At 42.2% G+C, this 25094-nt stretch overlaps 1 protein-coding gene and 1 long non-coding RNA gene across 6 annotated transcripts in view; one reads left to right on the forward strand and one right to left on the reverse strand.

Moving 5' to 3' along the window:
* CILK1 (ciliogenesis associated kinase 1) overlaps positions 1–25094 on the reverse strand; it is a 59065-nt gene that overhangs the window by 28847 nt on the left and 5124 nt on the right. For 4 of the 5 annotated variants that reach the window (XM_003986239.5, XM_045057650.1, XM_019830723.2 and 1 more), the window contains 2 exons: positions 8386–8658; positions 4673–4727 (listed from right to left, as the gene is read on the reverse strand). In XM_003986239.5, the coding sequence (XP_003986288.1) occupies positions 4673–4727; positions 8386–8486 (156 nt within the window). In that variant the 5' untranslated portion in view covers positions 8487–8658. The remainder of the gene's footprint in view (positions 1–4672; positions 4728–8385; positions 8659–25094) is intronic. The other variant, XM_045057651.1, reaches the window with a different exon arrangement.
* On the forward strand, positions 126–24728 carry LOC109499707. Its single transcript, XR_002157147.2, has 3 exons — positions 126–558; positions 23130–23327; positions 23477–24728. It is a non-coding gene; the product is annotated as an uncharacterized LOC109499707 (long non-coding RNA).

The following is a 25094-nucleotide window of genomic DNA, read 5'->3' on the forward strand; positions in this document are numbered from 1 at the left end:
AACTTTATGTAGAAAACTGTTTTGATTAGCTGACTAGAAAGTAAGCACTTGATTATTACTGGTATTTCTGGCTGCATCCTGCGCCAGGCAAGGGGCCAGAACTATTTTAGGTGCAGTCCCTCCAGATGATGGAATTCATGTCATGAAAATGGCCAGAAGGGAACCAACTGGAAGCTGAAGCTTTGGTTGTTCGTGTTAGAGAAGGCAGCTGCTCTGGGCTGAGATGACCAGCCAACAGTCTGCAGACCCTTTGGACAGGAAATTGTTCAAATAGACAAGAGGCTCATAGCCCAAGGCTCTCAATTTCCCTCTGACTCATGTGTGTCCATGAGGCACACAGCACTCCTTACGGTGTGAGTTTTAAAGGAGAAAGGAGGAGGAGAAATCTCACGGCAAAGACCCTGAAGTGAGATGGGAGAAATAGCTCCGCTTCTAAGAACAGCAAAGGCGAAAACGTCAGGCAGGGGATGAGAAACAAGAGGGTGGCTCAGAAAACGGGGCGTGCCCTGGTTCTTCATCTTGGCGCACATGCGGTTTTCCTGTTCCTGGCACATCCATGTGAGTACAGCCACGCGTAAACTATTTTCTGTTTGCATTATTAATTTTGTTGATGGGGAAAGAGTACACTTTTGTATTTGTGAGCAGCAATCCTGTTCATGTACGGCAGCTAGAGAAACTGCTGGTTTGCTCACCAGATGGTCAGAACCTGATTGACAGTCTCCTTCAAGGGAGCCTCAAAGGGCTGCTGGACAGTGGGATGAGCTGTTCAATTCCAAAAGGCTTTTCCTCACAGAAGTGACTCCAATAAGAATACACTGTAAAGCCCTCCTTATGTTTGACATACATGAATAGGGGTCCAGCAGAGAGAGAGGGAGACACAGAATCTGATGCAGGCTCCAGGCTCTGAGCTGTCAGCACAGAGCCCGATGGGGGGCTCAGACTCACAAATCGCAAGATCATGACCTGAGCCAAAGTTGGACGCTCAACCGACTGAGTAACCCAGGTGCCCCTGCGAATATCCAAATCTAGAAAGACAGTAATAACGCACCCAAAGAATCAGAGCTTGGGAGTGCTATAATATGATAGAGTAACTTCAAGCAGCTGGGAAGGGAGAGGAAATGTGGCCAGTGAATGAGAACAAAATAAAACTCTTCAGGAGGTTCTTCCCTGAAAGACAAGCTCCCACCAAGGAGCCCCTCTGGCAGGAAATCCTCAACCAAAGGACAGATCCTTCTAGAATCACCCAACGTGGCTGATTACCTGTTTCAGTTAAGTTGGCTTCCAGGTTCTCCAAAAGTAACAAGCACAAACATTGCTTGGCTTGTAAGTATTCACCCTGTGGCCTTCTTTTCTACCTATTTGCTTAAAACGCATCACTGCAATGGCTGAGATGCCCAGTGGATAAGCAGAATGAATGGGGCAAATTAATTCAGGGGAAAACGAAGTAGGTTTTTAAGCTTTTCGAGAAGGGGATTCTAGGCAAGGAGTAGGGTACCTTCCATGCTTGGCCTGATGTATGTTTTGAGCACAAATTGCTAGCTAAGAAGTCTAAGAAGGGCTAGCAGTTCTTGTTTGTTTGTTTGTTTGTTTCTTCTTCTTTTAATGTTTATTTTGAGAGAGAAAGAGAGCTTGAGAGGTCGAGGGGAGGAGGGGCAGAGAGAGAGGGAGAATGAGAGAATCCTGAGCAGGCTCCATGCTGTCAGCATAGAGCCCAATGCAGGGTTCAAGCCCACGAACTGTGAGATTATGACCTGAGCCGAAACCAAGAGTCAGACACTTAACCGACTGAGCCACCCCCGTGCCCCTTGCAGTTTTTTTCTGAGCAAGGATCACGGGCAAGTTAAAGTCTACATTAGTTTAATATAAAAGGGATTAATTGTGTGGGGGGAATTTCATGTGACTCATTTTACAGATAGAAGGCATCTTATTTTGGCCCAGGAAGAGTTTATAAGGAGAGGAAAAGGCAGGACAATTAGAGCAGAGAAGCAGAAATAGCAAATTAAACCCAGGTCAGCAGTCCTAATAGAGATTATTTATCCCCATTTGGGTGACGGTTCTTAACTATTAACAAAACTGCAATGTATTCCTCCCCAAAGGTACCCTGGGGCAGAAGACACAGTCCTTGCCTAGATGAGGCAAACAGCCTAATAGGGAAGAGAGGACACAAATACAAAATCCATAAAACAGAATAAGGGAGATCTTCTTAGGGTCAAGAGAATGACAGAGACAAGGAACATCAGAAACATTTCAAGAAGGAGTAATCAGCAAACCCTGAGTGGTCAGTGAGTATGTCATCTGAAATGTGACTTGAAGGAAGAGTAGCATCCAGATAAAGAAGTCAGTGGAAGGGAAAGAGTGAGTCCTGAAAGAAGCCCTTCTTAGGTATGGGCGTGGGAGTGGAGGGGAAGTCGGCTATGCCTGAGGGATGAGAACTACCCCAGTTAGGTTCTGAAGGAGGCTCGCCCAGAAGACTTCAACGGGGGAAGTGGGCAGGGAAGGCACTGTTTGGATGCCAGGTATGCACCCACTGAAGCTAACAAACGTGGGTTTGAAACAAAGCTCTGTGGCTTAGAGTTGTATTTACCTCAAGCCAAGTTACTGAGTCTCTGGGCCTGAGCTATTCTCAGCAGCAAACTCAAGATACTAAAATTTTCCTCATGGGGTAGTTGTGACGATAAAATAAGACAGTGCATGTAAAGCACCTAAGGGGCTTCCTGGCTCACAATGGCTTCTCAGTAAACGGTACGTAGTGTGTGAACAGCTGAATGTAATGGAGATCTTTCTGGGAGCAGCACACAGGAGGGGGGTGAGATATGGAGGGAGTGAGGTCACACAGGCACCTGCAATGGGCTGCAGTTTGTGGGTGAAGGAGTAAATGATAATTAACAGAAGAGGGGAAAACCAGGACGACTGGGGAAGCAGACATTCTAGAAGATTCAGGCACTGATGCCCACTAAGCAGCTGGATATATGGGCCTGAAACAGGTGTCAGCAAGCTTTTCTTAAAGGGACTGAGAATAAATAGTTTAGGCTTTCGAGGCCATGTAGTCCCTGCTGCAACTACTCAACCTTGCCATCAAAGCGTGAAATCAGCCATAGGCACTACAGAAACAAGCGGGCATGGCTGTGTTCCAATAAAATTGTATTTACAGGAACAGGACGTGGCCACTCATCAACCCCTGGTCTAATGCGTACACAGGATAAGAGATTTGGTGAGACCACTGAAGCAAGGCAAAGATATGAAATTACTCAGGAGGAGGTTCAGAGCAAAGAGGAAAATTGCTAAGGATGGAATGTAAGAAATCATCACTATTTAAAGGGTGAACCACGGAGCACCTGCTGAGGCAAGAAAGAGGTGGGACAGCCGGACAAAAGCAGAGTTACACAGTCCTGGGAGAGGACAGCATCCAACACCACAGGCATAAAAATGTCTGAAAAAATGAACTGGGTTTGGCAACAGGTGACTTTTAGGACAGCAGCTTCAGTAGAGGTGCAGGGGCAGATGCCTGATTCAATTACATGGAAAGTCCATGGCAGGTGGGGAAATGATGGCAAAGGGAGAAGGGAAGGGGTGGAAGGAAAGGGAAGGGGTGGAAGCTCCCGGAGAGAGAAGGCTGAGGCTGATTAGGGAGAATGGCAGGCACGTATATTTATTTATAGGCTGAAGAGAAGGAGCCAGTGGAAAGGAAGAGCTTAAAGAAATGGGAAGGTCCAGGGGCGCTTGGGTGGCTCAGTCGGTTAGGCAGCAGGCTCTTGATTTCGGCTCATGTCATGATCTCATGGTCGTGGGATTGAGTCCGATGTCAGGATCCGTGCTGAGTTTGGAGCCTGCTTGAGATTCTCTCTCTCTCTCTGTCTCTCTCTCTCTCTCTCTCTCTCTCTTTCTCAAAACAGACAAACTTAAAAAAAATAAAAGAAATGGGATGATTCACAGTAACCAGAAGGTGGGGAGCAACCCAAGTGTCCACCAACGGACGAATGGATAAACAAAATGTGGTCTGTACCTACAGTGGAATATGATTCTGCCTTAAAAAGGAAGGAAATTCTGACACACACTAAGACACGAACCTTGAAGAATCTTGAAGACTTTATGCTAAGTGAAATAAGCCAGTCACAAAAAGACAAATGCTGTAATGATTCCACTTACATGAGGTACCCAGAGTGGTCAAAGTCATAGAGACAGAGAGTAGAATGGCAGTTGCCAAGGGTTGGGGGATTGGTCACGAGGAGTTACTGTTTTGTAGGTAGAGTTTCAGGTTTACAAGATGAAGGGAGTTTTAGAGGTGCCTGGAGGTGAAGGCTGCATAGCAGTATGAACGTATGTGATACCAGCAAATGTACACTTACAAACTGGTAATAGGGTACATTTTACATATGTGTGTTTCATCACAATTTGAAAGAAAAAGGACATTAGTGGGAAACTAGTGAGATCAAAATAAATCCGTGGTTTATCTAATACCAAAGTTTAAAAAAGTATATTCACCAATATAATGGCATGGCAACCTTCTCCCTTGAGCTATTAGCTGTATAATGTTGTCATTTGCCCCCTTTTGTTGGCATCAATGAAACAATTCAAACAGCATGACTAACTCCAATCAATCACAAATCTAAGCATGTATAAAGCTATTTTAATCAACCATACATAAATTATCCCCTGGTGTATTAATAAATACCTTAACCTCCCGAAGGTTCATGCATTCCTCCCAGGAATAAAACTTTCTTTTCATTCTAAAAGAGAACAAAGAAACAAATAGCATGCTTATTCCCAGTAACAGGCTAAACTTTCTTGTTCAAAAATGTTTCCATTCTAAATCCAGTGAATAGTGCTTAGAGTTGGTTTCAATTTCTACCAAATATTACACTATCCAAAACAGCATTCTATTTGACAATCTGGCAGTGCGATTGATGCCACATCACAAAGCTGCCCCAAAGGGATGGTACAGTGCAGTCCAAGGAGGCTTTGCCTGCTGTCTTGTTCTATCACTAATTGGCTAACCTTGCCCTGGAGGCAAATCCCTCAGGCTTATTTGATCTATACTAGAGCTCTCCAATAGAACTTTCTGTACTGATGGGAATGCTCTGTACTATCCAGTATGGTAGCCACTGGACTAGACACATATGGGTACTGTGTAGTGGAATATGGCTAGCACAATATAGGAACTTCATTTTTAATAAAATTTAAATTTAAATGCCATTTGGTTACTTGCCACCCTGTTGGACAACACAGTTCTAGACCCTCTGGTATAGAGGTTGGCAAATGATGGCCCATGAGCCAACTGCACCCCACCATCTGTTTTCATGCAGCCTGTGAGCTAAGAATGATTTATCGTATTTTTATTAAAAAAAATTTTTTTATTAAAATTTATTTATTTTTTGAGAGCCAGAGAGAGACAGAGCATGAGCAGGGGAGGTGCAGAGAGAGGGAGACACAGAATCGGAAGCAGGCTCCAGGCTCTGAGCTGTCAGCAAAGAGCCCTCTGTGGGGCTCGAACCCACGAACCGTGAGATCGTGACCTGAGCCGAAGCCAGTCGCCCAACCAACTGAGCCACCCAGGTGCCTCAATTTATCATATTTTTAAATGGGAGGGGAAAAAAAATCAAAAGAAAAAGAAGATCCCATGATAGGTAATAATTTTATGAAATTCAAATTTCAGCTTCCATAAAGAGTTTTATTGGAATACAACCACACTCATTCATTTATACATAGCCTATGGCTGCTTTTACACGATGGCAGAACTGAGTTGTGATAGAGACCATATGGCCTACAAAGCCTGAAATATTTACTGCATAGCTGTGTACAGAAAAAGTTTGCCAACCTCGGCCTACAGCCTGAGGGGAGAGAGAGAGAACTCTATGGGCCAACCAGAAATCCAAGTTTCAAGGTTATATCTTTCATTGCACTACAATCACATGGTCTCCTTTGGCTCTTCCAGCAGCCCCAGGAAATAGATGGGGCAAGTGAGGAAACGAAGAAACAGAAAAGTCATGTCATTTTTCCCAAGGTCTCACTGTTGGCCAATAAGAGACCAACTTCCATCTCTCCACCTCACTCTCATACTCTGTCCCCAGCGTCATACCGTCTGCTAGCAGAGTAACCAGTTCCTTTGTTCATGCCCCAAATATTATTTAGCCCCCAACCACGTGGCAGGGGCTTTGTCTGCACTGGAGATACAATGAGAGGGGCATCCCTCATGGAACTGACATTGCAGTGGGAAGGCAGGCATTTAATCACTTTCTGTGCTGAGTGCTAGGAAGGAAAGGCACAGGGCATGGTGAGAGTGAACCCCAAAGTGACCTAATTTAGCCTGGTGTATCAGGAAGCACTTGTGGAATGAGGTGATGTTTCAATTAAGACCTGAAGGATCAATTGGCCTATGAAGGTGGGAGGTAGGGAATATCATGTGAAGACTGTGGCAGAAAGATATTTGGTGAGTTCAAGAAGCTGAAAGGCCAGAGTGGCTAGAACAAAATCGACAGTGGGGTAGTGACAGGACAGAAGGCTGAAGAAATCAGGCAGTGGCCAAGTGATACAGCAAGTTTTAGGTCCCATTAAAAACCGGGAGCTTGATCCTAAAATTGATAGGAAGATACTGCAAACTGCTGTAGTTTGGGTTCCTCTGAAAGCAGAGCCTGAGGCAAGGACTTGGGTGCAGGTAGTTTATTTGGGACGAGATTCCAGAAAGCCAGGGCAAGGAACAGAGAAACTGGGAACGGAGGGGTGGGAAACCCACTAAAGGGTGCATTACTGAGCTGATACCAAGGTGGGCAACTGGGGCCCAGTCCTGCTGGGGACCTTCTAAAGACCTGTGTGGAAGGTGCCCTGGTGGAGAGTCTCTCAAGTGCACTTGGGGAGGGGGTGCTGGTAGTAGGCACAGAACTGTACACATAGCATGCTGAATTCAGGTAGGACAAGGCAACTTGACGGGGCAGAGGGGACACAGCGTTTGGCACAAATGGTTTTAGACAATTAGATTCATGTGTTTAAAGTAATTCTTTCAGACTGGAATAGAGAGGGGGTAGAATGGAAGCCAGGATCCCTACAGGGCAAATTCCTCTAGTGGCAGAGGTGGTAAATGATAATGGGTTGAATGGGAGGTTAGCAGGGAGAATACAGAGAAGTAGGTGGGCCAGAGAAATATATGGTAGTTGGAATCTATGGGTCTAGACGGCCAATGCTGGGCCTATGGAGGGAAGTCAGGAGGACATGCAGGTTTTGAGGGGATGGCAGTGTCATTTATCAAGATAGGAAACACTGACAGAGAAACAGGTTTGGGGCGAGAGAGGGAAAACGTCGGATATAAGCTCAGTTTGGGACATAACGAGTCTGACATGTCTGCAGGTATCCAAAATGGAGATGTTGAGAAAGTGACTGGATATAGAGATGGGTGTAGCAGGAAGGCCTTAAAATGGTCCCCGAAGCCTCCCGCCTCCTGGTATTCAGAGCCTTGCATAACACCTCTCCTTTAATGACTTGCTTCTAACCAATGGAATCAGCAATCTGTGAGAGGATGTCACTTCTGTGATTAGTTTACAAAAGCAAAAAGATGTAACTTCCATCTTGGTAGAAGCCTCTCTCATTGCCTTTGTGGCCCCCATGTCTTGAAGCAAGGTATCATGGTGGAAGCTGCTCTCTGGGGAGGCCCACATGGTAAAGGACAGAGAACAGCCTCTAGCCAATAGCCAGCAGGGAACTGAGGCGCTCGGTGCAACCACCCAGTAGGTATTGAATGCTGCCCGTAATCACGTGAGTGAGTAAGCCTAGAAGTGGATCCATTCCCAGCCCAGCCTTCAGATAAGACCTCAGCACTGGCCAACACCTTGATTGCAGCTTCATGAGAGACTCTAAAGAACTCACCTAAACCATGCCAAGACTCCTGACTCACAGAAACTGTGAGATAATAAATGTGTATAGTTTTAAACCATGAATCCTTGGGGTAAATTGTTATGCAGCAACAGATAACTAAGACAGTGAGACTGGACTCAGATTGCAAAAGGCAAGTGGGGTGGGGAGGTGAAGACAGTAGTCCCCAGACTGCTACCTGTGTAAATGATCCAAATTAAGTCCTTCTCAGGGTTTCAGTTTCCTTTCCAATAAAATATTTCTTACCCTTCTCATTACGATGTCACAATATAAGACACTCTGGAAAAGTACTCGCATCATATGCAAATCTAAAGTAGGAATGTGTTTAAGACCTCTGACATGAGCATTCCAGGGCCAATAGTCATCGAGCCCACAGAAATCAATGTCTAAGACTTTCCTCCATGCCTCCCATCCACGCACCTTTAGAAAATTTGCAATGATGAGAAATGCAGAAGGTGGAGTTAAAACGATGTTGACAATGTATAAGTTGAGGATGAATTGATGCGAGTGAAGAATAAAACTTACTTTTTAATAGCAATCAGCTCCCCAGACTCAATGCTTCGTCCCAGTAGGACGGAACCATAGGTTCCATCCCCAAGTTGCTTGATCGTTGTGTATCTATTCATGGTGTGCCCGCTCAGGCCGGACACTCATCTCAGGGCCGAGGCGGTGCAGTCCTGCAGAGGCAGCAGGCCTCCCCGGAGTGTAACCAGATTTTTCGATGGCAGCACCAGCACAAGGTATTCAACAGAACGTGACTATCTCCCAAATACATATTTTCAAAGATCAGTCTTCTGCCTGGAGAGAAAAATGAGAGACAAGGGTAATTGCCAAGGTACATTTTAAGTTTGGGTATTTTTATCATCTAAATCAGGAGTCAGCAAACTATAACCCCCCAGGCTGCCACCTGTTGTTGTAAATAAAGTTTTATAGGAACACAGTTATGGCCACCTACTTGCATACTGTCGACAGCTGCATTCACACTACAAGAACAGAGATGAGTGGTTGTGACAAAGACTATATGGCCTACAAAACCTAAAGTATTTATCATCTGGCCCTTTACAGAAAAAGTTTGCCAACCTCTGGCCTAAATAATGCTCTTTTCCAATTTTTACAAAATGAGAGATACCATTCTTGGAAAGTGAATTCGTCACTGACTCAGAAATGAATCAGTTCCAATTCAATGCTTTTCTGCTGACCAGCCACTGTGGGCAAACACTGCATGAAAACTATGGTCGACAAAAATTGCCGAGCTACAAGAATCTGTATATTTAGTCCAGATTCATTACTAAATATACTGTGTTCTGTGTAATTCTGCTACGATTTCCAATGTAACAAAGCCAAGAAATGCTAAAATTAAAGCTCTCCTGATACGGAACTTACATGTGCTCCACGAACTATTTGTGGCTAGGCATCAACAGTATTATTTTTACTACTAGACGTACAGAAGCTAAACAAAGAACAACTAATTTCTTAAGGTCTATATGTAGGGTATGCCCTTTTAAAGTCATTCAGTTGTGGGGCACCTGGGTGGCTCAGTCAGTTAAGCATTTGATTCTTGATCTCGGCTCAGGTCATGATCTCAGTCTGTGAGATAGAGCCCTGCACAGGGCTCTGTGCTGACAGCATGGAGCCTGTTTGGGATTCTCTCCCTTCCTCTCTCTCTGTCCCTCCTTTGCTCATGCTGGCTCACTCTCTCAAAATAAATAAACTTAAAAAAAAAAGTCATTCAGTTGTGTTTTCTTTAATAAATCACTGATTTTTCAATTTATAAAATTGAGTCATTCAGTCTGCCTGGTAATAGAGAATATGTAGTAATAACTTAAGTGATTGCAATGCTTTTATGTAAACATTAATAAAATATAAAAGCTAAAATAAAAATAAGGTTTTTTTTTAAATATAAGCTCTACACCCAACATGGGGCTTGAACTTATGACCCTGAGATCAAGAGTCACATGCTCTACCAACTGAGCCAGCCAGGCACCTTGAAAATAAAGGTATTAAAAAACAAACAAACAAACAAACAAACAAAAAAAACCCTATAGCTGTCAAACTAATTATTGAGAAGCCAAAAGATCAGAGAATACTGATTAGAAGTATGTGACATTCTGCACCTAAATCCAGTCTATGCAGCTTCTCCTTCCAGAAGAATTCCAGTGAATAAATGTTGATGGAAAGAGGAAAATAAAAAATTCACTATTAGGTAAATACCACAGTAAGATTTGTTACAGACAACATTCACTGATGGATGCAACTATTAGTGAATGAAAGGTGGAGGAGAAACTGGATATTTGCATAGTTTCAAAGTATCTCTTAAGACACTTACTAACTCCAAAAGGAAAGATGATTAACTCCATAGGGAAAAATCCAGCAAAAACTTCCTTACCCAAGTGATCAAATTCAATGTAACCATTAATAAAACTTATGACATCATGAACTCTGGATATGATGCTTTGAGAAGGGCATATCCCTTCCGTGGCATTCTTATCAAAAATGCAGAACTTCAATCTATTCATAGGAAAACTTCAGACAAACCCAAAATGAGGGACATTCTACAAACAAATGACTAATAGTCTTCAAAAGTGTCAAGATCATAAAAGGCAGGGATAGGCTGAAGAACTGTCACAGATTGGAGGCAATTAAAGAGACACGACACCTAAATGCAATATGGGATCCTGAACTGGATCCTGGAAGAGAAAAAAGACATTAGTGGAAAAGTTGGTGAAATTTGAATAAGGTCTGTAGTTTAGTTAATAGCATAGTGCCAATGCTAATTTCCTAGTTTTGATCATTGTTTTATGATTATGGAAGATATTAATATCAGGGGAAGATGAGTGAAGGATTTCTAGGAATGCTCTGCACTATTTTTTGCAACTCTTCTGGAAATCTAAAATTAGTTCAGAATTAAAAATAAATCCAGGGGCACTTGGGTGGCTCAGCTGGTAGAGCATGTGACACGTGATCTGAGGATTGTGAGTTTGAGCCCTATGTTGGGAGTAGAGATTACATTAAAACATTTTTTTAATAAAATAAAATATTAAATAAAATAAATCCAATTACAACCTACTGAATGGGAGGAGATATTTGCAAATGATATATCTGATAAGGGGTTAATGTTCAAAATATATAAAGAACTGATACAACTGAACACCAAAGAAACAAATAATTCAATTAAAAATGTGCAGGGGCCTGAATAGACATTTTTCCAAAAAAGACCTACAGATGGCCAACAGACACATGAAAAGATACTCAGTATCACTCATCATCAGGGACCTGTAAGTCAAAAATACAAGATATCACCTCACGCCTGTCAGGATGGCTAAAATAAACAAACAAGTGTTAGTGAGGATGTGGAGAAAAAGGAACCCCTGTGCACTGTTAGTGAGAATGCAAACTGGTGTAGCCACTGTGGCATGGAGGTTCCTCAAGACATTAAAAATAGAATTACCATGTGATCCAGTAACTGCACTACTGGGTATTTACCCAAAGAAAAAGAAAACACTAATTCAAAAACATATATGCACCCCTGTGTTTACTGCAGCATTATTTAGAATAGTCAAGATATGGAAGCAACCCAAATGTCCATTGACAGATTGATGGATAAAGAAGATGTGACACACACACACACACGCGCGTGCGCACACACACACACACACACACACACACACACACGAATAGTACTCAGCCATAAAAAAGAATGAACCTTGCCATTTGCAACAACATAGATGAACCGAGAGAGTATGTTAAGTGAAGTCAGTCAGTCAGGGAAAGACAAATATCATATGATTTCACTCACATGTAGAGTTTAAGAAACAAAACAAAACAAAGGAGACAAACAAAAAAGACTGTTAAATATAGAGAACAAACTGTGGTTGCCAGAGGGGAGTTAGATGAAGGGATGGGTTAAAAAAACAAAAAACCAAAAATACCAGTCTATGTTCTTGTGAAGGTTGTGCAAGACCTCAGGAAGCTTTACATGTAAAGGTTATGTCTGATTTCACCACACTCTATCATATAACTGGAGAGCTTTCTGAGATTAAGCTTCCCCCATCGCAAACTCATTTCCCTCCCTCTAGAGCCATTTTAAGGCCCCTGGTTAAAGGGGCATTTTCCTTCATCTTGAAGCGCTACAGGATCAAACTCCCTGCAACTTCCTGCAGCAGCTCTTTATAGTGATGTATTCCATTGCTGATTGATAAATATTTATAAAGCACCTTCTGTATGATAGACCCTATGTTAAAGCTTGGGGATACAAAGAATATACAATATCATTCCTTTTTTCAAAGATCCTAGTCTCATGGCAGGGGATGAGGCTGGTGGGTGGGCCCAGATATGTACTCATGAATATGCACTAAGGTATTTCAAAAACACTTAGGTTTGAGGTACAGGACGTGGGAGGGGTTAAAGAGAATGCCTGCCCCCGGCTTCCAGCTAGGTCAATTCCATCTGGGCTGAGGAGGGCACAAGCAAAGTCTTCATAAAAGATGGAGCTTGAAAAAAAACAAGAAAAGTAGGTGTTCTGTTAGGTAAGACATTCTAGCAGTCCAAGGAGCTGAAACAAAGGCATAGGGGCTTCAACCTGGGAGGGAGGGGGTGGGGAGCTTGGAACTGGAGAGACAGAACCCCAGAGTTTTATTTGTGGAGGGCCTCAGATGCCATTTGGAAAAACAGAGGCTTCGACTGGATTCTTTATTAGGGGAGAAGGAAGCATTACAAAGGACGTCATTGGATCAGTGGAAACGACTGGAATACAGATGACAGATTAGGTAAAAGTACTGCATCTGTATTACATTTCCTGAAGTTGATGCTTGTCCTGTGGTTCTATAAGAACATAGTGTTAGTTTTAGAAAATACATCCTGAAGGATATATAAGTAAAGGACCACGATGTATGCAATTTCTTCTCCACTGGGTAGAACAAAAATATCATGTGTGTGAGGGGGAAGGGTGTGAGTATAGAGAGGGAACAAATGGGGTAAAATGTGAATAATAGGTATATTGGGGTAAAGGTATATGGGTTTTCTTTGTACGATCCTTGCAAGTTTCTTCCTGTATGTTTTAAATTACTCTACATTAGGAGTTTAAAAGTGCTCTTCAAAATGGTAGAGGAAGGGAATCATTTTATTTCAGCTTAAAACATACAAATGTAGATTTTTTCAATAAAACTTACTATTAGAGGGGCGCCTGGGTGGCTCAGTCGGTTAAGCATCCAACTTCGGCTCAGGGCATGATCTCATGGTCCGTGAGTTCAAGCCCCGCGCTGGGCTCTGTGCTGACAGCCTGGAGCCTGGAGCCTGCTTCAGATTCTATGTCTCCCTCTCTCTGACCCTCCCCCGTTCACACTCTGTCTTTCTCTGTCTCAAAAATAAATAAACACTAAAAAAATTAAAAACAAAACCCCTACTATTAGAACACTATCATATACCATGGCTGTGTCTCAACATAACACAGAAAGAGTACTTGAACCACAACATAGGCAATTTTTGACTCTGCATTTGTTTTCCCCTTTTTCATATTTATCTCCATCTATTTTTGATGACATATATGATTTCTACATCATTCATAATTTCATTTCCAACAAATAAAAATTCCTAAACCATTGTTGTATGTCATCTTCCTAAAAATCACTGGTACCTTGATTTGTCACATATCAGCTAATAAATCACATGCTCTATTAAAAAAAAGAAAGAAAGAAAAAAGGAGGCTTCGAGTTAGAGGCAGTGGGACGTTAGTTATGTTTTTTTTTAACTTGAGAATAACATGATCAGATTTGTATTTTGTAATGCAATTAAATAGAATATTTTTCTTAATGTCCAACTAAAACTTGCCTATTCTAACTTAAGCTAATTTCTTCATGCTTTTTTTTTTTTTTGCAGATATAAAGAAACTCACAAAAATATGTGTGGACATGAAATTAGTAATCCAATGTGTGTCTCTCAGCCTTCTTGTGTTTTAATTATGCAACCTTTCCTCATAGGACCTTTTTCCACTCCTTTAATTATCTTTGGCATTCATCTCTGAATCCTCACACATCTCTCCATCCCCTTGATGAGTTGTGGTGACCAATCTTAATAATGATGTACGTTCCAGTACCACGTGGGCTCTCCCCCACTTTTTTTTTTTTGCAATGGCATCATACTACTGATTCATATCTATAAATTATTAATCATAGAAGCCCTTCTTTGGTAGTTAGTGTCCTACTACTTACTCATCCAATTAAATTGTATAATTGGGATAGTGCTTTCCTAGATTATCATTGAGAAAGCTGTTTGTGAAAGAATTAAGAACTTTAGTGAAGTTAAGATAGAGTCATTTATTTAACACGGCCACCCTAACAATTTCTCTTTGTTATAGTTTGTCATATTATCATAGAACAAAATTCAATTACTCTAGCAAAATTTGACTCTCACCATGCCATGATAGCTGCTTTTTAATCTTACATTATTTCAGGTAATTACATAAATGATTGTACAATGGGTCAAACTAGTGTCTCTTCAGGCACTGATGTCAGGTTGACAGTGTACAATTTTACTGAACCTTTACTAAGATGCTAAGCATTATGCAAGGCTTTAGAGGCACATTATGGATAAGATAAGGGTCCTTCCTTAAATAACAACAAACACGATCCAAAAAAATGTAGAAAGTACTATGAGAATATGGTACAGAGAGCAACCAACTCCTGGGTGGAGGGAGGGATCTGACAACCCTTTGGAGAAGAGGTAGTTATGGAGATATCGAAGAATGAGCAAAGTTTTATTATACAGAAAAGGGAGAGAAAGGAATTACAGATGGAGGAAGCTATGTGTGAAATGTCGGTGGTACAGGACCTTGGTGTGTTCACAGGAGGGCAAATGTCTAGTGGTTCCATCCCTGGCTGAACATTAGAATCGCCTTTAAAAAAATTTTTTTAATTAATGTTTATTTTTGAGAGAGAGAATGTGAGCAGGGTAGGGGCAGAGAGAGAGGGAGACACAGAATCCGAAGCAGGGTCCAGACTCTGAGCTGTCACCACAGAGCTTGACACGGGGCTCAAACTCACAAACCACAAGATCATGACCTGAGCCGAAGTCAGACACTCAATTGACTGAGCCACCCAGGCGCCCCTAGAATCACCTTTTAACAAATAACTGATGGCCAGGCCCCACCTCTAAGGAATGAGGTTGGGGACCGGGGTGGGGGGTGCTGAGTTTCAGTAGTTAAGAAAGCTCTCCAGGTGATTCTAATGTGGAACTAGGCTGTGAAGTATAGGGTTAGGACATAAAGACCATGGAGGGCAGTAAAGGAAATGGCAGGAAATGCCTAGAAACTCAGGGTAGGACCCAGCAGAGAAGGGGTATATTTGTCATGCAGGAATTTGGTCTTTACTCTGCAGTGGGGAGCTCTCCAGGGCTTTCAAGCAGGGAAATGATTGGAGAAAGATCCCTCTGGAGAACAAACAGATGTTAGGATAGAGACACTAGAAGCATAGAGACTAGTTTGGAGGGTCTGCAGTAGTCCAGGTGATACCTGCTGAAGGCCTGAACGAAGGTCCCTGACTGGATGAATCTCAGATACAGGATTAGGGATAGGGAATGTGTGTTTGTGTTACTCGGACAAGGTGCAGAAATAATGGGTCTGTTTTCTAAGGTGTTGAATTTGCCGTATGTACAAAACCTCTCACTGGAGATGCTCCATAGATAGCTACAAGCGGTTTTATTTTTTCCAAAGACAATGCATTATTGAAGCTCTTATTAGGAGCACAGCATTCAGACAAGGTTGATACATTGCACAACTCTGGATGACAAACTTTGAGAGATATTGAAGAACACAACCAAGGGCCTAAATAAACACACAAGAAGAGTAATTGAAGAAAGAATACTTGAAGTGAAAGAGACTTAGGAAGCCATGATCATAGTTTCAAGTGTACAAAGGGGTATAAGAGAGAAGGATTAGTTACGCTATGTCTGGATCCATAGAACAGACCATGGCCATTCTCTTGGCCTTCTAGTCTCTACTCTAGTGGATTATTTCCCATACTAAAAAAATGCAGTGGTATTATTCAAATTAGCATTACACAAGAAGCATCAGTCAACCCAAAGTCTATTCTGAGCACACCCCAGCAGGAACTGGTTAAATACATTTGAGATCAGTATTTTCAGTTCACCATTTTTGTGGTGGCCCAAATATGATGACTCATGTCATAATCTGAAACCGAACAAAACCCCACTGCTGCTCTGGGAAAACAACAGGGCAATGGACAATGCAGTAGAAAAAAGAAGGGAGAGACAGCAGATGCCATTGCTGATCTACCCAATAGTAATGTTCCCCTTCTTGCTTAATTTACAAAACCCTGATTTTATTCAGGATCCAACATAATCAGGGATGGCAGCCACCTACCACAGCCCCAGGGCATGAACTCTGATCAGTCTAAGCCAAGCAAAGCAGTTCTACTTCTCACTAAAATTTGTTTAGGAATGGAACTATGGCTCCCACTTAGAAGATGGAAAGGAAAGTGAGCTGGTAAGGGAAAGAGAAAGGCTTCTGAGAAGGAAAGATAAAGACAATTGACAAAGTGGCTGGCCTATGTTTCTGCCTTTAACATGGTTGTATAAAACTGTAATGTTTAGGGCTGAGACAGCCTTCTAGTGACTATGAGAAATCAGCTCTAAAGATGAGAATCCAATCTGCTGAGAATGGATAAAAAGAAAAAAAAGAGGAGGCTGAGTCCATGATGATATGATCTCTGAAAATATCAGCTTTAGATTTCTTGTTATATGACCTAATTAAAGGTCTTTATTGCTGAAGCCAATGTTAGATATTCTATTGAGTACAGCCGAAAGCATTCTGGATACAGTAGACGAAGGCTACCCTGACTTAAGAGGCCAAATACAAAATTCTATCTATACAGAAGGTGGTAGATTAATCAATCAACAGTTTGAACTTCTGTGGCTAGCATGGTTTTGAAGACTAAAAGAGGAATATAGCTGGAGACAAATTAGAAGAAGTAATTCTCTGCTAGCCTAAGGTTTATTTTCCATCGACCATGATCTGCTTCCAATCTGGAAGAACAAATGACTACAAATCTTGTGGTGAAACAAACATGACTGTCCAAATATGGCCCTGGGTGTCACTCAGAGTTGCCTGCACAACTAGCCAGCTGGGACTGGGGATTCTTCTCCCCAGGATTTATCCAAACCCAACTTCTCTTGGACATTGAAGGTCCCTCCAAGTTAGGCAGACGGCACTCCCAGATAAATATTCTCTATAGCTGGCAACTAAACCTAGATTCTATAAATCCTCTAATAAGGGCCCAATGGACAACACCGTTCTGATGCCCACGTGGGACCCACTCTGGATGTTACCAATAGTGAAACTTACCGCATGGAACAACAGAGCTTAAGTGAAAGGCAACCAAGGAAATCCTAGAATTCTCAGTCTGAGTCTTAACAGGAAAGAAGTTTCAACATACTAATGACTGTTTGTATTGTACACTCCTCTTTGATGCTTGAGAGACAGCTACATCTACAGAGTCAGTTCTTGACAAAAATTAAGTGACAAAAAGAAGACAACCATCAAATGTGTAAAATGCATATGTGAAATAAAAAGTTTGGTACTTCAGTGTATTTTATTAACTGAGTGTTTCGGAATGCTCATTTAGAACAAAAGCCACTATGCACTACTCTATGTTTTTAAACTGTAGCTAACTCAAGATGACTCAACTCAGTATGAAAATAAATCATGGTCGTATCATTCTGGTTCCCCTCAAGCCCATCATGTCTTCTCCTCTCCACGACATTGTGTCTGTAAGTCATTCCATTGAGATCTCAGTACATAAGGAGAAGACAGTTTCTACTTTTGAGTTCTTTACAACTGGTAAAAATTTTACAATTTTTTATAACTTGATAAAAAGGCAAAGTACTGTCTTTTCCATGGTTGTGAGGTTTACCCACATTTATGTTGCACAACATAGAAATATATGAAATATATATTTTTATATAAGTATACACATATTGGGGCCCCTGGGTGGCTCAGTTGATTGAATGTCCACCTCTTGGTTTCAGCTCAGGTCATGACCTCAGTGTTTGTGGGATTGAGCCCCACATTGGGGTCTGTGCTGGCAGCGTGCAGCCTGCTTGGGATTCTCTCTCTGCCTCTCTCTCTCTCAAATAAATAAATCAAATAAAAAAAATAAATAAACTTATTTATCAAAATAAATAAATAAACTTAAGAAATAAAGAAGTATACAAATATTTCAGATATACAGGAAGATCTGAAATATGCTCAAAAAGTTAAAGTAGCAACAAAATACCACACGTGAAAAATTATGCACAGGGGACTATGCTCAGTTCTGAGACATAAGATCCAAAGAGCTGTGGGAGGAGGATCTGGCCTGTAGGACCTTCCCATGTAACTAGGAGGTGGAACATACACAATGACCAGGAGACATGGAGGTTGGGGTAGGTTCCCAGGAGGAGTGTGGAGACAACAAGAATGCTATAGGTGCACAAGAAGAAGTCACTTTGCGAACCACAGGTAAGGAATCTTAAGGCTTTGGGCGACTGATCTCTAAATAATGGCTAATTTCTCTTGTTGAGGACATGCCATTTACCCATATGCTGACAAAAAATAACCTTTAAAAATATATATATATAAAAACTCTTCCTTATCAGCTGAATTAGTTTCCCATGGCTGTTGTAACAAACTACTATAATAGTACCCTGGTGGCTTAAAGCAACAGAAATTTATTCTCTTACAGTTCTGGATGTCAGAGTCTGAAACCAGTACTGGGCTTCTCAGTGGGCTGAGATCAAGGTAGAGGCACTTCCTTCAGAAGCTCTAGGGGAAATCCCTTCCTGGTTTCTTCCAGCTTCTGGTGGCCACTGGCCTTCCTTGGCTGTGGATGCATCACTCCAGTCTGTGGTCACGTTGCCTTCTCATCTGGGTGGTGTCAAATCTCCCTCTGCTTAAGAATTTGTATTTGCATTTACGCCCACCCAGATCATTGAGGGTACCCCCCTCACCTCAAATTCCTTAAATTAATACACATCTGCAGTCTATTTTGCCATATAAGGTAACATTCACAGACCTGATATCTTTGGGGGATCTTATTTAGTCTACTACTCTCCAACCAAAGTCTCCAAGCCTTTCAAACAATCATCTGAATTATGGAGCAGTGCTTTTCATTCATTCAAAGTTGAGTGTTTTAGGAATGGAATCAGAAATCTGTGCTTACTTACCCAACGAGTTCCTTTTTGAAATACAGAGAGGATTTCTCTTTAATTTTGCACAGTGGACAAGACTTGACAATTCTGACTGAAATCCCTGAATATATGACATTAGCATATGGTGATTCCCAAGTGTGGACCAGGGGTTGCCAACTAGCAGCCTGAGAACTGAATTCAGAGGTATGCTTTGAGGCTACATTTAAAAATGGGGGGGGGGGCGGTCCTGGGCTGCTCAGTTGGTTAAGCGTCTGATTCTTGATTTTGGCTCAGGTCAGGATCTTGTGGTTGGTGGGTTTGAGCTCTGAGTCAGGCTCAGTGCTGACAGTAGTCTCTTTCTCTCTCTCTCCCCCTATCCTGTACTTTCTCTTTCTCTCTCTCAAAGTAAATAAACTTTGAAAATAAAAATAAAAATAGGAACTCTACGGGCGCCTGGGGGCTCAATCAGTTAACGTCTGACCCTTGATTTTGGTTCAGATCTTGGATCCCAGGGTTGTGAGATTAAGCCCCACGTGGAGCTCCCTGCTGGGGCTGGAGCCTGCTTGGGATTCTCCTCCCCCCTTCTCTGCCCCTCCACAGCTCACGTGCATGCACTCTCTCTCTCTCAAAATAAATAAACATTAAAAAAATAATAATAAAAATAGGACTTCTAATATAAAAATGAGATTTGGGGTTTCTCTGGAAAAACTGAAGAGCTAATAACACGGGATCCTTAGCCTTCTATGGTAATAAGAAGCTAGAGAAATGTCACCATCCTTTTAGACTTGACAAGAGTCCCCATGCTCATCACAGTCCTCATTTTGCCTGTTGTCCCTAAAATGGATACCACATAGGTTGCCAATATTTTTAGTTGTCATTTATTTTTGTACCTTCACACCACTTGGTTACTGGTAGAAAAATATTTCTCTGTTCCTGTACCTCTATTGAAAGAGACAAAGTAAAAACCAGCCTGGACCACACGCGCCCCACCCCCCCACCGCTCCCCAAACTGCCACGTTTGAAGAAAAACTGGAGAAGGAAAAATGTTTTTTTTTTTAAAAGAGAAGAGCAATTCCTTTCCTGTTTAACAAGCACATACCCAGCTTTCCTGAGTCTTCTACATTTCTTCCTCTGCCTCTGACAGAATTTGAATTCACAGCTCCCAGTACTGACTGCCGTAGTAGTGGAAGGAATGCAGCCACACATCTTTAACATGGGAATCGGCTAACCTGGTGATGAGCAGTGCTCTAAATACTGCTCGGACTCCAAGAATTAACTTGGATAAAGCACTCGTAACTAAGCCACACTTAGCTTCCTAATATATCAATTAAGCCAAAAGGGCAGTAATAATAATAATTTAAATACTTAGCATGTGTATAGTACTATTATGAGTGCTTTACATATGTTAATGCATTCAAATCTCACAACTCTACCCATAGACACTATTATTATTATCCCTATTTTACAGATAAGGAAACTGAGGCACAAGCAACTTGTCCATAGTACTATTACCATCATCCTCTCTCCCCCCAATTTTCTAGATCAGGAAACTGAGACATAAGTGACTTGTCCAAGGTTATGTAACTAGTAAGTGATAGGAACCCAGGCTGACTGTACCAAACTCAAAAGTAAGGTGAAGATCTAAAGATCATGAAACCTTTTGAGGATCTGAGAATGGGAGGAATTAGAAGTACTTTGTAGCTCAAAGTCCAAATACGGAAACCAGTGATGTCGCCATGCTCTAGGTGGCCTCATTCTGCAATCAAACATCAGCGAACCCAGCAGGGACCTCCCCAGCACCAACTGTCTACAATGGAGGCAAAGTGGATGCAGATAAAGAGGAACTGGATCCCACTTTCAACTCAAATGCATCCTCACGTAGACTCTGGGCTCACAGGCTTGTTGAATGCTTTTAAATAGCAAATGATGTAATAATGTTTGAATGTCTTCACCTGTCCTGCAGAATAATCACCTTCTCCTTGGGGTTTTGTGTCTTGTTTTTGTTTTTTTTTAAGGAAAGGTTTTTATTATTATTATTATTGAATGTATGTGTAGCTGTACGTATGTAATCTTTACAGCAAACATGGGGCTTGAACTCATGACCCCCAAATCAAGAGTTAGATGCTCCACTAAGCCAGCCAGGCACTCCCTCCTTGGGTTTTTAAACCTGGTATCAGGAGTCATCCTTTGCTTTTATCATGGGACCCACCTGGGATAAGAAACCCTGACCACTTAACCATGCTCACACCACTTAGTCAAAGTCACTGTTGTTGGGATCATTTAGTGCTCTATTTAAAAATCCTCTTTTTAATTCAAACAGGATAATTTTTCTGTGACTATGTCACATATTGTAGATTGCCCCAAACCATTATTCTGGCTAAAGCTGAGATGCCCTTGACACCCTCATTTTTTTGCAACACATCCAGTCTTTTAATGAACACTATAGTAACAGAAGTCTTTTTCCCATAACAGTATTTGATGCAGGCCCAGTATCTTCTGACTCCGATTTCTTGGTTTTCTTTTACAGAATACATAATAAAGGAGAAGAGTATACAAAGAGAATGATGTATGAAGTATACATCATCTGTAAGACAGCAGTTTAATCACTTAGATTAGTGCTCTCAGGATTTCCTCCACCTCGTCCAGATCACATGGGTAGGGTCACAGGCACCAACCCTGTGACTTGGAGTACCTCTTGATCCTTGGGTTTACTTTCTGTGAAATCGGGATGTTGAACTGACTCATGATGAAATGAGGTGGTTTTCCCTCTCTAATGATCAGTAATTCTGTGACTCTCTGTGTAAGGATTCAAGTTAGTTTTTGTCTTAGAAAAAAAAAGGACTGGGGTGCCTGAGTGGCTCAGTTGGTTGAGCGTCTGACTTTGGCTTAGGTCCTAACCTCACCTCTCATGAGTTTGAGCCTCACATCGGGAGAGCCCTGTGTCAGGCTCTTTGCTGTCAGCATGGAGCCCGCTTCGGATCCTCTGTCTCCCTCGCTCTCTTTACCCCTCCCCCACTTGTGGTCTCTCTCTCTCTCTCTCTCTCTCTCTCTCTCTCTCTCAAAAATAAATAAACTTAAAAAAAATGACCAATGTTCCCACATTTCCTGTCACCCACATAAAAGCTAGCAAAGGGAAGGTAGTAGACCAGAGGGACCCTGCATGCTACATGACCTCTCTTTCAGAAGACAGTGCTCTACTGACTCAGCCAGGCCCCCCAAATCAGAATCTACTCCTTTCCTTCCCTCTCAGTCCAGCTCAAACAGCACCTCAAGAGCCCCCTGTCCCAACCTGCAACAAGAGACACAGCTAATGGCTCTTTCCCCCAGCTACAACAGCATCCTGTCCCCACCTCACTGCTAGCCTCTCCCTGGGATCTGTGACATGCAAGCCTGCCCTCTGTATCAGCTGGGACACTCACCATGCTTCCTTCATCTCTGTGGCCTCACACCTCACATTCCACTTGCATACAGTAGGTACTCATTGTTTGACTGGTCAAAAGTTTAATTTTAGTCTTTGCTATTTATTTCCTGTACCACCCTTGGTAAGTATCTCCAAACATAGTGCTATTTCTTCATGTGCGAATTAATGATAATCAAATTGACCTGACCACAAATGCTGTGAAATTCTGAAATGGAGAATAGTAAATACCATGGAAAGGCTAAGGCAGGGCTTTCCCACCACAATGCTGGAATCACTGCTTCTCAGAGAATCACAGAAAGGCCCCCTCAGTGTCATCAGATCAGGCCTTCGGCCTTTGGGAAAGGCTGTACTCCACTAACACAGACATGCAGCCTTATTTTGCTTTCAGAGTTCCAGCAAATCTCTGAAACAAATGTTATGGTTTCTCTGGTTAGGTGACATTGGGGAAAACCTTCCTGCAATCCGCCCCAATTCCCTCCCTCCCTCCAGCTTCAATCCTCAGCGGAGGCCAAGAACATCTGCTTGTGGCCAGCAGCTCATACCATGTACCCTGCTCATTCACAGCCTGGAAAACAGGCTAGGTGCAGGGACAATAGTAGTCCATTCTTTATTCTTAAACTTTGAGAGTCATTGAATTGATGTAACAATTACTATTTTTTTTTCTTTTAAGAAAGAAGACAGAAAACGGTACACAAACTTGGCCTTGTCTGGCAGTTGTGGTTTACCAGCCATGTTAAATTCAGACCCCTCCGAGCAGCTTTTCTCCCTCAGAGAGCTTTCTATCCTCAGAGGAAAACAGAATTATGTGCAAAATCATTAAATGGCCCTTCTCATGGAATTTGGAGTTCCATTTTACCTCATCCTGCAGGTAATTATACATTGTATTGATATTCAAACGTGTCATAACTTTACAAAAGTTAATGTTGTCAATTTACTTTAAAAGGGTACTAAAAATAGTACATTTGTGTTTATACTTTTCTTTCTGGGGCCTAATCTTTCTGCTCATACTCATTTTAGCAAAAATGTCTTCTAAGTACTTTTCCTCTTGGAATAGTGCTTTTTTCTGCATTGGGGACAGCAGCCAGAAGACCAAAAGAGCCTTCTTTACGTGGAATCCGCCTTGCCTTTACCTTGACAAAGGAATGCATTAAAGATGCTTTTGGCTACTGCATCACCTGGAGTGAAGGGAGAAGAAAATCAGCTACCTGGTGTATCTCTGCTATTCCCCAGAAACTGTTCCAGTCTCGCCCTCCGTCTCCTCCTTCAATCCCACTTCTGAGCAAAAAACTTCTCACGCACCAGGGCCCTTAACACCACGAGTAGGATCCATGACTTCCCATTGCTTCTCCTAGGATACCAAAGGGCGCCCCTGCCCTGAACCAAAAAAAGTCTTCAGTCACTTGTAGGTTACTTTCAAACTGGGACAAGTCGTTGTATGTGGCTCATGCAGACCGTGAAGAACCGAAGGAAGAGTGAAATGTTGAAGAGCTGGAGGAAGAATCACTGTACCCTGACTTGTGTGACACTGTGGATGAGCTGGGGGATGGTCCCCAAAGCTTAATCAAGAAGGCCATTGAGGGTGGCGACAGTCGGGCCCCAGCTGCCTGCCTGATTGCCACCTCAGGATGGAAGGGTGGGCGAGGTAGGGTGAGGAGCAGATGGGGGCAGTGAACGAGAACAAGTCACATATGTCAGGTATTGTGCAAATATTACAGCACCTTTAACTCAGGAGCTGACCTCAGTCCACAGAAGATGCTATGCTGTCATACACAACAAACCAATCAGTAACACAGATGAAAGAGGTAAAGGCTTAATATAAAAATAAAATAGAGCAGGGGTCAGCAAACGTTTTCTGTGAAGGGCTGGTAAATATTTTAGGCGTTGAGGGCTATGTCTCTGTCACAACCACTCAACTCTGCCCAGGTAGCACCAAAGCGGTCATGGACAATACGTAAATGAATGGGCTGTGTTCTAGTAAAGTCTATTTAAAAAAATAGGCAGCAGACAGACTATGACTACAAGGCACAGCTTCTCTACCCCTGAAACAGGAAATATGCACATAAACATTTTAAGTACTCTCCCCGATTACGCCTCGAGTACCCTCGGATTACAGGGTGGCTCACACAAATTGTGTTCATCCTGAGAATATAAGCACTTTTTTTTTTAATTAAAGAAATTTTTTTAAAATATAATTTATTGTCAGATTGGTTTCCATACAACACCCAGTGCTGTATGGAAACAGTGCCCTCCTCAAGGCCCATCACCCACTTTCCCCTCTCCTCCACCCCCCATCAACCCTCAGTTTGTTCTCTGTATTTAAGAGTCTCTTATGGTTTGCCTCCCTCCCTCTCTGTTTGTAACTTTATTTTTCCCCTTCCCCTCCCCCATGGTCTTCTGTTAAGTTTCTCAAGATCCACATATCCGAGAATATAAGCACTTTGTGGGCAGAAGTTTTATTATGTTCATAACTACATGCCCAGCACCTAGACGTGTGCCTGGCATGCAGCTGGCACAAACAGCTGCTCACAACAAACATTTGTTGAATGAATAAATTAATGAAATGAGCACATGATGGGTCTGTAAAGGGTAATTGTGACTATTGGTGATTTTCCTGTACCACCAACCCCACGTCCAC

The sequence above is a fragment of the Felis catus genome, chromosome B2 (genome assembly GCF_018350175.1).
Source record: "Felis catus isolate Fca126 chromosome B2, F.catus_Fca126_mat1.0, whole genome shotgun sequence".
In the NCBI taxonomy this organism is placed as follows: Eukaryota; Metazoa; Chordata; class Mammalia; order Carnivora; family Felidae; genus Felis; species Felis catus.